This window comes from Amblyraja radiata, chromosome 6 (assembly GCF_010909765.2).
Source record: "Amblyraja radiata isolate CabotCenter1 chromosome 6, sAmbRad1.1.pri, whole genome shotgun sequence".
NCBI lineage: Eukaryota > Metazoa > Chordata > Chondrichthyes > Rajiformes > Rajidae > Amblyraja > Amblyraja radiata.
This window is the reverse complement of record NC_045961.1, coordinates 54,673,670-54,687,789: the sequence shown is the minus strand read 5'-3', so window position 1 is coordinate 54,687,789 and position 14,120 is coordinate 54,673,670. Positions and strand designations below refer to the sequence as shown.

Sequence of the window (14,120 nt, the reverse complement as noted above, 5' to 3'; positions counted from 1 at the left end):
TAGATTATGGTGGCACAGTGGCACAGCTGGTTGAGCCGCTGCCTCACAGTGGCAGAGACCCACGTTCAATCCTGACATCGGGTGCTGTAAGTGTGGAGTTTTCATGTTCAACCTGTGACCGCGAGGGTTTTCTCCGGGTGCTCCGATTTCCTCTCATGTCCTAAAGATGTGCGAGTTTGTAGGTTAATTGGCCCCTATAAAATGGCCCCGAATGTGTGGGGAATGTGAAATAGCATAGAACCAAAGTGAATGGATGATCGATGGTCGGCATGGACTCAGTGGGCCAAAGAGCCTGAAGAAAGGCCTTGTCGCGAAACGTCACCCATTCCTTCTCTCCAGATATGTTGCCTGTCCCTCTGAGTTACTCCAGCATTTTGTGTCTATTTTCGATTGAAACCATCACCTGCAGTTCTCTCCTACACAAGCCTGTTTCCCTGTTGTATATCTAAACAAACATGAACGTTACTCGTTTTAGTTTAGCTTAGTGATATATTGTGGAAACAGGCCGCTCAGCCCACTGGGTTTGTGCCAAACTGTGATCACTCATACACAATAGCACTATCCTACACACTAGGGCAATTTACAGAGGAGCATTTAACCTACAGACTTGCATGTCTTTGGAGTGTGGGAGGAAACTGGAGCACCCAGAGAAAACCCACGCGGTCACAGGGAGAACGTACAAACTCCGTACAGACAAGCACCCTTAGTCAGGACCAAACCCGAGGCTCTGGGGCTGTAAGGCAGCAGCCCCAACACTGCAGCACAACCCTGGAATATCATTCAATGCATTGCAGACGAACAGGCTGCCCGTCAAGCATAGATGCTGAGTGGATTCCCGCTCTTTTCTCTCTAGTTCCTGAACACTCTCATTTGTATCCTAGTGTTTACACTGTTTGTCTACTAGTTTAGTTTAGCTTAGTTTAGAGATGCAGCGTGGAAACAGGCCCTTCAGGCCACCGAGTCCACACCAACCAGCGATCCCCGCACTCTAACACTATCCTACCCTTGGGACAATTTTACATTTCTACCAAGCCAATTAACCTATAAACCGAGACGTATTTGGAGTGTGGGAGGAAACGGAAGATTCAGAGAAAACCCACGCAGGTCATGGGGAGAATGTACATACTCCGTACAGGCAGCATCAGTAGTCAGGATCGAACTCGGGTCTCTGGTGCTGTAAGGCAGTAGGTCTATCACTGCGCCACCATACTGCCAGTTGACATCATCTGTATGTGATGATTTGAAATACATTGACCAGTTCCAGTGAATGTATTATTTAATTAAGTCATTTTAAAGTGGGCCTTATTTTTCTTTTACTGACCTCATGATCTTGATAAGGTCCTTGTGGAATTTATGATTCTTGTTTTTATCAGTTCCAGGAGAGTGATAATTGTAAGGTAATCGTTGTCAGTATGGTCTCCATTGATACGATGATGGGCAAAGAGCACTGGTCAGAAGCTTATCTTAATTCATGATAAGCCTTTGTACTCGAGGTCAGATTCTGCTACTGTCCTGGAAAATTGAGGTTAGCAATAGGTTTAGGTTTAATGTTGGCCCGGTGAAAGCTTTATTTTGCATGTTGTCCAATCAGATCAGATAACACTATAGATAAATACAATAAAGCAAAATGCAAATACGATAGGTGGAGCAAATGAGCAGAAACAGAGGGCAGAATAAGACCAGGGTCATAGATTCAGAATGAGAAAACATACCTTGAAAAAGGAGATGAGGAGGAATTTCTTTAGTAGAGGGTCGTGAATCTGAGGAATTCATTGCAACAAAAGGCTGTGGAGGCCGTCAATAGATATTTTTAAGGTGAACATTGATAAATTCTTGATTAGTACGGGTGTCAGGGGTAATGGGGAGAAGGCAGGAGAATGGGGTTGAGGGGGAAAGATAGATCAGCCACGATTGAACGACGGAGTACTCGATTCTGCTACTATAACTTATGAACATAGTTTTCAGCATTGTAGCGCATCAGCTCCATAAACAAAGTCCAATTTATTCATTGGGGTAGAGGTGAATCGGACAGTATCCGAGCTTATGGAAGGACCATTCAGAACCCGGATAACAGAGGGGATGAAACTATTCCTGAGAGTGGTGATGCTCGCTTTCCAGATTCTGCATTTTCTAACCGATGGGAGTGCGAATAAGAAGGAATGACCGGGGTGGGACAAGTCCTTGAGTATGTTGGCAGATTTCCCAAGGCAATGTGGTGTAGATGGAGTCAATGGTAGAGTCTGGCAATCCCTTTTGAGTCCGGAAAGTGAATAACCATCACACGAGAGGCACTACATTAATGCACATTGTAGTTGTATTCCCTTTCAAATACGTTCTCCCTGTGACCGCGTGGGTTTTCTCCGGGTGCTCCAGTTTCCTCCCACGTTCCGAAGACGTTTTGTAGGTTAATTGGCCTGTAAATTGTCCCTAGCATGTAGGATATAACTAGCGTACGGGTGATTAGTGGTCAGCGCCTACTCGATGGGCCTGTTTCCACACTGTTTCTCTGATCTAAACAAAACGACACGCTCCTTTTTAACATTCATTTGAGCTGAACTTCAGTCGCCAGCTATTCTTACACCACAAAAACCCTTTTAGTACTGGCACTGAAATATCAGTGTAGATGTAAGAGCAAGATTGATCCAGGGGAGAGGTTTCCAATTTATAACTCCCTTATTCAGAGATTAAGGGTTTGAGGTAACTTTCCAATTCACAGATGCAAGCCATTGAGCCAAAGCTGAGTGAAGTAAGCAGTGGGAGATAAATAATCTTTGTTTATTGTTCCAAGGTTATCTATGTTCGCAATTAATGCAAGATTGCTCCAAGCAAGACTGTTCAATTTACCACCTTCTACTCTGTCTTCAGTAGCAATCTAATGGCCATTGGAACAAACAAAACTGAGGACATTTTATACAAAGGAGTCATGTTTTTTTAATGGTTTCATTTTATTGTTTTATTGCCATTTGTCCCGAAACGGAACAATGAAATTCGTACTTGCAGTAGCACAATAGAATTGTAAACATAGTATTCTATAATCACCAGAATAAACAACAAAAATAATTCAGTATATATCAATTAAATAGATGGACAAATAAATAGACAATAGTAGTGTAAAGCCAAAACTATTTTCCCCAAGTCTATATAGTTTGGAGCATATTTGGAGGTAGTAGTGTTTAATAGCCTGATGGTTGTAGGGAAGAAGCTGCTCCTGAACCTGGATGTTACAGTTTTCAGGCTCCTTTACCTTCTACCCAATGGCAGGAGTGAAATGAGAAGAAAAATCTTGAAACCAGAAATCTTAAAGAGAATTGGGCTGCAAAATTACAATGTATTTTTAGAAATGTTATTCAGATTTAATGAAATGTTTTATAAACTCAGAATTTAAGTTTGATAAGTGGTGATGAAAATCTTTCCTAGTTACATCCTCAAAAATTTCCAGAAGATTAGTCAAGCATGATTTCCCCTTCGCATATCCATGCTGACTCGGACCGATCCTGCTACTGCTTTCCAAAAGTGTCGCAATTTCATCTTTTATAATTGACTCCAGCATCTTCCCCACCACCAATGTCAGGCTAACTGGTCTATAATTCCCTGTTTTCTCTCACCCGCCTTTCCTGAATCTGATCCTGAATAGAACATTGAAAAATGATCACCAATGCATCCATGATTTCTAAAGCCAACTCCTTAAGTACCCTGGGACGCAGACCATCAGGCCCTGGGGATTTATCAGCCTTCAGTCCCATCAGTCTACCCAACACCATTTCCTGCCTAATGTGAATTTCCTTCAGTCCCGCCGTCACCATAAGTCCTCTGGACACTAGTACATCTGGGAGATTGTTTGTGTCTTTCTTAGTGAAGATGGATCCAAAGTATCTGTTCAACTAGTCTGCCATTTCCTTTGTCACCATAATAAATTCATCTGTTTCTGTCATCAAGGGACCCACATTTGTCTTAACTATTTTTTTCCTCTTCACATACCTAAAGAAGCTTTTACTATCCTCCTTTATATTCTTGGCTGGCTTATCTTCGTACCTCATCGTTTCTCACCGTATTGTCTTTTTAGTTATCTTCTGTTGCTCTTTAAAAGTTTCCCAATCCTCTGGCTTCCCGTTCATCTTTGCTATGTTATACTTCTTTCTTTTATTTTTATACTGTCCTTGACTTCCCTTGTCAGCCACGGTCGCCCCTTAGTCCCCTTGGAATCTTTCTTCCTCTTTGGAATGAACTGATCCTGCACCTTCTGTATTATACCAGAAATACCTGCCATTTTTGTTCCACTGTCACATCTTTCCAGTCAACTTTGGCCAGCTCCTCTCTCATGCCTCCATAGTCCCCTTTGCTCAACTGTAATACTGACACTTACGATTTTCCCTTCTTACTCTCAAATTGTAGATTAAAACATCATATTATGGTCACTACCTCCTAATGCAGGGGTCGGCAACCTGAATGCAGCCCGTAACCCAAAATCATCTGGCCCACAGGCGTAGTTTTTTCTCTGTATTCATCCGGCCCGCAGATTTCCGTCATCTCCGGTACCTGCCGGGCAAAGATCATAGAGCGGAGCCGATACTCCACTCCTGCGTAATCCAATGCACTGAGGTGCAGTACGTAACGGCCGCCATCTTAGTTGTACAGAGCCCTAGTTAGACCACACCTGGAGTATTGTGTGCAGCGTAGGTTTACAAGATTAATTCCCGGGATGGCGGGACTGTCATATGCTGAGAGAATGGAGCAGCTAGGCTTGTACACTCTGGAGTTTAGAAGGATGAGAGGATATCTCATTGAAACATATAAGATTGTTAAGGGCTTGGACACGCTAGAGGCAGGAAACATGGTCCCGATGTTGGGGGAGTCCAGAACCAGGGTCCACAGTTTAAGAATAAGGAATAAGCCATTTAGAACGGAGATGAGAAAACACTTTTTCTCACAGAGAGTGGTGAGTCTGTGAATTCTCTACCTCAGAGGGTGGTGGAGGCAGATTCTCAGGATGCTTTCAAGAGAGCGCTAAATAGGGCTCTTAAAAATAGCGGAGTCAGGTGATATGGGGAGAAGGCAGGAATGGGGTACTGATTGGGGATGATCAGCCATGATCACATTGAATGGCGGTGCTGGCTCAAAGGGCCGAATGGCCTACTTCTGCACCTATTGTCTATTGTCTATTGTCTATTGTCTAATGCTCAACCCGATTTCCGGTTTCATTAACATACCACTCGCCAATGGAAAAGGAACAACCCGGTGATATTGACTTAAGATCTTGCTGCTTAAAAAATGCAAAGATATAAAAAGTCATACTGTACCTCTAAAATTCATAGCAGATTATTATTTTAAATTTCAAGATCTGGATGATTCTTTTTGTAAGCATTGAACTACCATGGTGTTTGGGGTTAAGCGGCTGGAATCTCTCCATCTCTCTCTCTCTCGTTCTTTCTCGCTCTCTCACTCCCCTCTCTGCCTCCCTCCCCTCCCTCTCTCTCTCTCTCTCTCTCTCTCCCTCCCTCTCACTCTCCCTCTCTCGCACGCTCTCACTCCCCTCTCTCTCTCTCCCCCTCACCCCCTCATATCTCTCTCTATCTATCTCTCTATCTCTCTCTCTCTCTCTCTCTCACTCACTTTACTCGGCATTCCCGGAATCATTTAGCGTTTTGCAAAGACAACTGCATCTGCAGTTCCTTCCTATTGAAGAAGAACCCTGGCCCGAAACAACTCCTAGTCCATTCCCTCCACAGATGCCGCCTAGCACGCTGAGTTCCTCCAGCACTCCAGTTTTTTTATTTAATTCTGAACTTGAAGATAGACACATAAAGCTGGAGTAACTCAGCGGGACAGGCAGCATCTTTGGAGAGAAGGAATGGGTGATGTTTCGTGTCGAGACCCTTCTTCAGCATTATGCGTTACCCGTGCATAAAATTTGATCACACCCGCGCATGTCCACTTGTGTGTGAGTAAGTGTGAATCGGCGTGAGCTAATGCCAGCGTGCACGCCCGAGAGACAGGAAGTGTCCGCGCTGCTTTGCCTCTGGTCTTTATTCCCAGTAAGCAGTGGCCCCCCAGCTGAACCCAGCTCCAAAATAAACTCCAAATGTGAAACCTGAAACGATGCAACTTGATACAAATCCACATAAAAAACTTGAGGGAATCCGCAAGCAACGAACAACTCACTTATCTTCAACGAAAGACACTTTAAAAAATAATGAATATTTGCCCCATTCTTTCTCACCTGTTGATGTATAAATCTCCACATTATTGTGCAAACTGGACGTTAGTTGTTTGGTCTCATTATCAGGGGTATTACGAAATGGACTCAAAACGCGATGAAACACTCGCCATTAACTGATGGAAGCCTGTGAGAGGATTTGAGTTTCGGAGCAAAGAGGTCCTTCTGCAGTTGTACAGAGCCCTAGTGAGACCACACCTGGAGTATTGTGTGCAGTTTTGGTCTCCAAATTTGAGGAAGGACATTCTTGCAATTGAGGGAGTGCAGCGTAGGTTCACGAGGTTAATTCCTGGGATGGCAGGACTGTCATATGTTGATAGAAGGGAGCGGCTGGTTATCGTATACTGTGGAATTTAGAAGGATGAGAGGGTATCTTATTGAAACATATAAGATTATTAAGGGATTGGACACGCTAGAGGCGGGAAACATGTTCCCAATGTTGGGGGAGTCCAGAACCAGTTGCCACGGTTTAAGAATAAGGGGTAGGCCATTTAGAACGGAAAAACCTTTTCACCCAGAGTCGTCAATCTATGGAATTCTCTACTTCAGGAGGCAAATTCTCTGGATGCTTTCAAAAGTTAGATAGAGCTCTTAAAGATAGCAGAGTCAGAGGATATGGTGAGAAGGCAGGAACAGGGTACTGATTGTGGATGATCAGCCATGATCACATTGATTGGCGGTGCTGGCTAGTAGGGCCGAATGTCCTACTCCTGCACCTATTGTCTATTGTCTTTCTTGGGGTCCAGTATCAACCTGATTTTCCCAGTCTACCTGCATGTTGATATCTCCCATAACCACCGTAGCATTACCTTTGCTACATGCCAATTTTAAGTCTTGAATCAACTTGCACCCTATATCCAGGCTACTGTTTGGGGGCCTGTAGATAAATCCCATTAGGGAATTAGTACTCCCATCAAAGTAATTTGCTCCGTATCATATCACCTTAAATCATGCATTTTAATTTATGTATAAAATGTCCCTGGATCTCGGTACATGTGACAATAATAAACCTAAACCTATTGGTTTATTATAATGACATTTCACTTGCAGTGAAAAGTCCGATTCTGAAGAAGGGTCCCGAGCTGAAACATCACCTGTCCATGCTCTCCAGAGATGCTGCCTGTCCTGCTGTGTTACTCCAGCACTTTATGTGCATTTGTGTAAACAAGCATCTACAGTTCCTCGTTTCTCAAGTGTGTTTTATTGTCATATGTCTCGAAACAGAACAATTAAATTCTTACTTGCAGCAGCAGCACAATGGTTATGTACACGTAGTACTTTGTAAACAAAAAAAGTTCAGTTTATATATATATATATATATATATATATATATGCATACATATATACATATATACTTATATATATATATGCATAAATATGTATATATAGATACATAGAGATATATAAACCTTTTCTCCTCCAGTATATATATATATATATATATATAAATATATAAATACTGGAGGCGAGAAAAGGTCTATTTTTTTTTGTCTGATTTTTTTCACATATATATATTTTAAAAAACCAATAATAGTGCCAAGATAATAAACAACACCCCCAGGACAATGTAGTTTAGAGATCTGGAAAAGTTTTGTTTTGCATGCTATCCAAAACCATCAGATATATCGTACATAAATACAAGCAAGTCAAACTCAAATACAACAGGTAGAGCAATGGGCAGATGCAGAGTGCAGAATATAGTTCTCAATACCAATACCAATTCATCCATTGATGTAATTTAATTGCATTGCTCCAACTATCCAGTTTAGATGAAGTTTCCTTTTGCATAACATTCATGAAACAAGCCAGAAGAGTGATGAGTATATCATCATTTTGTTCCATGTAACAAGAGAGAATAATCCATTCCAGAGCTCTTCATTATTCGCATAGACTGCCAATCCCTGAGCAGTGACTTACTTTCTCATTCCTAGAGTTTATATGCTTCCCGTCCAGAAACATTACTTATCCGTGTTCTCCAGAGATGCTGCCTGACCCGCAGAGTTTACTCCAGCACTTTGTGTTTTTCCCTGGTAGAGCAGCATCTGCGGTCCCTTATTTTTACATGAACATGCCTACACTGTGCAGACCTTTATTTCAGTTTACTTTAGAGACACAGCATGGAAACAGCTCACCGAGTCCCCACCGACCATCCACTCCGTACACACTCGAGGCAATTTACAGAGGACAATTAACTGCAAGCCTGTACGCCTTTGGGATGTGGGAGGAAATGGGAGCACCCAGAGAAAACCCCCGTGGTCACAGGGAGAACGTACAAATTCAATGTACAGACAGCAGCCGGGGTCAGGATTGAGCCAATGTCTCTGGGGCTGTGATATAGCGGCTCCACTGTGCTGCTGCTTCTTCTTCTTGCGTATGGCATGCAGTAGAGAAGTGGTTGGCAGACAGGAAACAAAGAGTAGGGATTAACCCTTTCAGAATGGCAGGCAGTCTGGGACCGCAGCTATTTACAATATACATCAATGATTTGGATGAAGGGATTCAAAGTAACATTAGCAAATTTGCAGATGACACAAAGCTGGGTGGCAGTGTGAACTGTGAGGAGGATGCCATGAGAGTGCAGGGTGACTTGGACAGGTTGGGGGAGTGGGCAGATGCATGGCAGATGAAGTTTAATGCAGATAAATGTGTGGTTATCCACTGGTAGCAAAAACAGGAAGGCAGATTACTATCTAAATGGCATCGTTGGGAAAAGGGGAAGTACAACGGGATCTGGGGGTCCTTGTACATTAGTCTATGAAAGTAAGCATGCAGGTACAGCAGGCAGTGAAGAAAGCGAATGGCATGTTGGCCTTTATAACAAGAGGAGTCGAGTATAGGAGCAAAGAGGTCCTTCTGCAAAGAGGTCCTTCTAGGTTTACAAGGTTTATTCCCAGGATGGCGGGACTGTCATATGCCGAGAGAATGGAGCAGCTGGGCTTGTACACTCTAGAGTTTAGAAGGATGAGAGGGTATCTCATTGAAACATATAAGATTGTTAAGGGGTTGAGGCAGGAAACATGTTCCCGATGTTGGGGGAGTCCAGAACCAGGAGCCACAGTTTAAGAATAAGGAGTAAGCCATTTCGACGAGGAGATGAGGAAACACTTTTTCTCACAGAGAGTGGCGAGTGTGGAATTCTCTGCCGCAGAGGGCAGTGGAGGCGGGTTCTCTGGATGCTTTCAAGAGAGAGCTAGATAGGGCTCTTAAAAATAGTGGAGTCAGGGGATATGGAGAGAAGGCAGGAACGGGGTACTGATTGGGGATGATCAGCCATGATCACATTGAATGGCGGTGCTGGCTCGAAGGGCCGGATGGCCTACTCTTGCACCTATTGTCTATTGTCTATTGGTCTATTGTTCTATTTGATCTTATTTGATTGTGCACACCAGGTTGATTGCATTCGTCGAAACAGGGCAGACCACGTGAAGGTTGCAATCTCCCACCCCAACTGTGCCGCTAATGGCGGGGATGAAAGATCACATGCTCCAGCATGACCTGACCTGGACTGCCCACTTGGTGGCATCACCCAGCTCCCACTAGCTCTCTCCCTGATCCAGTGACAGGCCAGTCCCCTTCCGCCTCTATTCCTTCCTCTGGCTTCACATTTCACACCTCTTCCCCCCTTATCTCACACTCCCCCCCCCCTCACCTGGATCCAACTATCACTGGCCACGCTTGGCACTATCTGTGCATTTTTCTGAATGAAGAAGGGGTCCCGACCTAAAATGTCACCCATTCATGTTCTCCAAATATGCTGCCTGACCTGTTGACTTACTCCAGCATGTTGTGGCGTTTTTTAAATGATTGTTTGAAAGATACAACATGGACATATGCCCTTCACCCACCAAGTCCACGCCAGCAATCCATCACCCGTTCACATAGTTCTGTGTTATCCCACTTTCTCATCCACTAGGTGCAGTTTACAGAGGGCAAATTAATCGGCAAACCCCCACGTCTTTGGCGTGTGGGAGGAAATCGAAGCACCTGGAGAAAACCCACACGATCACAGGGAGAACGTGCAAACTTCACACAGACAGGAACCGAGGTCAGGATCTAGCCCGGGCTTCTGGCGCTGTGAGGCAACAGCTCTACCAGCCTCTTCTTCTTCTTGCGTATGGCGTGCACAGCCTAAAGTTGTAGGTCAACTTGTTCTATTTGATCTTGTTTGTGCACGTCGAGTTGATTGCATTAGTCGAAACTGGGTGGACCACGTGAAGGTTGCAATCTCCCACCCCCTCTACCAGCTACATCGCCCCTACTGTGATATTTTCTATCATAAGACAAAATGCATTTCCCCGGTACAGCTTCTGGTCAATTTAAAAGCTAAACACAACGTGCTAGAGGAACTCTAGCTGGCCCGGCAGCATCTGTGGAGGGATTGGACTGGGAGAGGGAGGGAGGGAGAGAGGGTGGGAGAGAGAGAGGGTGGGTGTTGATACGTTTTGGGTCAGGACCCTTCATCAGAGTTCGATTGAACATATGGTTTCTGGCTCAATGTGTAGGAAGGAATTGCAGTTGCTGGTTTACACCGAAGATAGACACAAAATACTAGAGCAACTGAGCGGGTCAGCCAGCATCTCTGGAGAGCATGGATAGGGACAAAGTCCCCGAGTAACTCAGCGGGTCAGCCAGCATCTCTGGAGAAAAGGAATTGTGACTTTTCGGGTCGAAACTCTTCTTCAGACCCGCTGAGTTATTCCAGCATTTTGTGTTTATCTTTGTGTTGAACCTCGATACAAGTCTCCATCGACATGCGCGGTCATTTGATACCTGCTGGCAAAAGTTTCCAGGACTAAATATAATGCAGAGTCCCGGACATCGTTGAGCCGAAAGGAGGTTCTTACCTTAATCAGGTTGTGTGCCGCTGTGTAGGGTGCAGTGAGAGTGCCCTGAATGCCAGGAGCGAGTTGCCCCGTGCCATACCCTTGCCAAGCCAACGCATAAGGGTTGTCTATGGTGATCCAATACTTCACCCGGTCTCCAAAGGCACTGAAACAGAACTCCGCGTATTGACTGAAGAGGTCCACCAAGGTTTCGTTGATCCAACCTCCATGAAGGTCTTGGAGAGTTTGGGGCAAATCCCAGTGGTATAGAGTCACTATGGGCTCCACGCCAACATCTCGGAGCCTTTGGAGCAGATGGGTGTAATGGCTCAGTCCAGCTTCGTTGAGGTTTGACACCAGACCATCTGGAAAGACCCTGGACCAGGCGATGGAGAAGCGGTAGTGTGTGACACCCAAGGACTTAATGGCAGATACATCCCCCTCTACGTTATTGTAGCTGTCGCTGGCCACGTCTCCGTTGCAACGGAGTTGCTGGTGACTGAAGGTATCCCATATAGACGGACCTTTCCCATCTTGTCTCCAGCCACCTTCTGTCTGGTAGGCTGATGTCCCCACCGACCAGATGAAGTCCTCGGGGAAGGTGTCGTGCAGGAAGAGGTTGTCTTCAGGGTAAGGCAGGTTCGCAAACTTGGCCCACGTCTCCTCTCCTGTCCCACCATCCCCGCTCACGACCAGCAACCACGGACAAAGGAAGAGCCAGGAGAAGTTTGGTGGCTTCATGCTGTTGCCCGGCGCTTGGTAGAAGACATGGTTCTGGTCTCAGTGGAGGGATGTGACACACACATGCCCACATCACAACTCGTACAGGTTTATTGTGAGACTCATCAGTACAAGCCAGGGACATCTATTAATAATTACCCTCCTGAGTAAACTCAATCAACAGCCCGCGGGCACAGAACCAGGGAGGGGAGAGAGAGGGGGGAAGCCAAGTGAATGGCCCGAAGTATCCTGCAAGTTCAAGAGAGGCAGCGGCAGACGAATATGTCATGTCCATTCAGAAATAGTAGTCATTATTTCTGATTGTGTGTTCGCGAAGGAGGTGCCGCAGAAGCTGGTGTCATCTTCCTTATGTGCGTCACTGAAACTTTCCACAACACGATCTGTTGGAAGAAAGTAACGGGTGAGAAAGCAGAAGTTTATGAGCAGGTCAGATATGACAGCTCTGCCCCCCCCCCCCCCCTCCCTCCCTCTCTCCCTCCGACCCCCTTCCTCTCCCTCTCCCCTCTCTCTCTCCCTCCCTCTCCCACTCTCCCCCTTGCGTTTCTCTCCCCCTTCTCTCTCATCTCTCTTCCCCTCTCTCATCCCCTCCCCTCTACCCCCCTTTCTCCTCTCTCCCCCTCGCCCTCTATCCCCCCCCCCCCCCCCCCCCCCTCTCCTCATATTCCCCTCTCTGTGTGCGGGGTGCTCAAAACCGCGCTGCATCAAAGCTATCTCTGTGTTAGGGAGAACCCCCCCCCCCCCCCCCAGATTGACTGTTCAGGTGGACAGATTCACTCCCCTTGCTTCCCCTTTCCCCAGAACCCCCCTCCCCACCACACCACCGCCTCCATGGTTTATTCGAACGGACACTTTGAGATCCTCGACCTGGGAAGTGACCGGCGCTTCGAGCGGCGACTGCAAAGCACGGATGATAGTGCGCGCTGTTTGACCCATCAATTTCAGCCGAACCAGCATCTCACTGAGACTCAAGGAACTGCACAGAGTGTCAAAACGCAAAGTGTTGGAGAAACTCAGCAGCTCAGGCAGCATCCGTGGAGGGAATGGACAGGCAACTTTTCGGGTGGGAACCCTTCTTCACACCGATATCGGTCTGATATTTAAACATCTCCTTTCATTACCAGGCTTTAGAATCTTACTCCCCCCCCCCCCCCCCCCAGTCCCACACCTTCCCAATTTACCACTATGATGGTCAGCATCTATGGAGAGAGAGAGTGAGTTAATTGTTGTATCATAGCGCTGGACAACATTGAAACAGCCTCAATTGTATCTACGTCTCCAGGTTCCCCTGGCAGCCCATTCCAGATATGGACTGCCCCCTGAGTGAAAAAAATGCCCCCTGAGTGAAAAAAAAAATGCCGCTGAGTGAAAAAAAAAATGCCCCCTGAGATCCCTCTTAAATCTCTCCTCCTCACATTATGCCCACGCCCTCTAGTTTTGATAATCCTCTAGCCTGGAAAATAGATAGTGAGTGTTCACTTTATCCATGCCGCTCATGATCTTATACACGGCAATATGTTATTCACTTTATCATGTATCATCTGTACACTGTGGATGGCTCTATTGTAATTATGTATTGTCTTTCCGCTGACTTGTTAGCATGCAAAAAAAAGCTTTTCACTGTAACTCCGTACACGTGACAATAAATTAAATTACATTTTAGTTTAGTTTAGTTGAGAGATATAGCGCTGAAACAGGCCCTTTGGCCAACCAAGTCCACACCGACCAGCGATTCCCACACATTAACACTGCCCTAAGCACACTAGGGACAATTGACATTTATACCAAACAAATTAATCTACAAACCTGTACGTCTTTGGAGTGTAGGAGGAAACCGAAGACCTTGGAGAAAAACCACGCGGTCGGGGAGAATGTACAAACTCCATACAGACAGCACTAGTAATCAAGATCGAACCTGGGTCTCCGGCGCTGCAAGCGCTCTAAGGCAGCAACTCAACTGCTGTGCCACCGTGTCACCCAAACTAAACTATAAGGGGACCTTTCAGCCTCCTATGCTCCAAAGAAAAAGAGCTTGGGGGGGAAATAGATAGGGCGTTTGAACAGTCTTTATGCCAAATTAGGGGGAAAAGTCTGAAGTCCTGACCAAAACGTCACCGAAACATGTTCTCCACAGATGCTGCCTGACCTGCTGAGTTACTCCAGCGCTTTGTATTTTGCTCAAGTTTCCAGCATCTGCAATTCCTTGTGACTCAAGACCTAATATGGTTGACTCTAATTTGCAAGGAGGGGTGAACAGTAATTAGTGGCATTGCCAGCAATATCCATATCTTGCAAGTGGATGAAAAAAATAGCCATTGGACTTTTTTGCTATCAGCCACAGGGCG

At 45.6% G+C, this 14,120-nt stretch overlaps 1 protein-coding gene across 1 annotated transcript in view; it reads right to left on the bottom strand.

Moving 5' to 3' along the window:
• Window positions 1-12,210, bottom strand: part of kl (klotho) — a 41,414-nt gene extending 29,204 nt beyond the window's left edge. The window contains exon 1 of the mRNA XM_033022890.1: window positions 11,059-12,210. Within this exon, the coding sequence (XP_032878781.1) occupies window positions 11,059-11,778 (720 nt within the window). The 5' untranslated portion in view covers window positions 11,779-12,210. The remainder of the gene's footprint in view (window positions 1-11,058) is intronic.
• Between the last annotated feature and the right edge of the window lie 1,910 nt (window positions 12,211-14,120).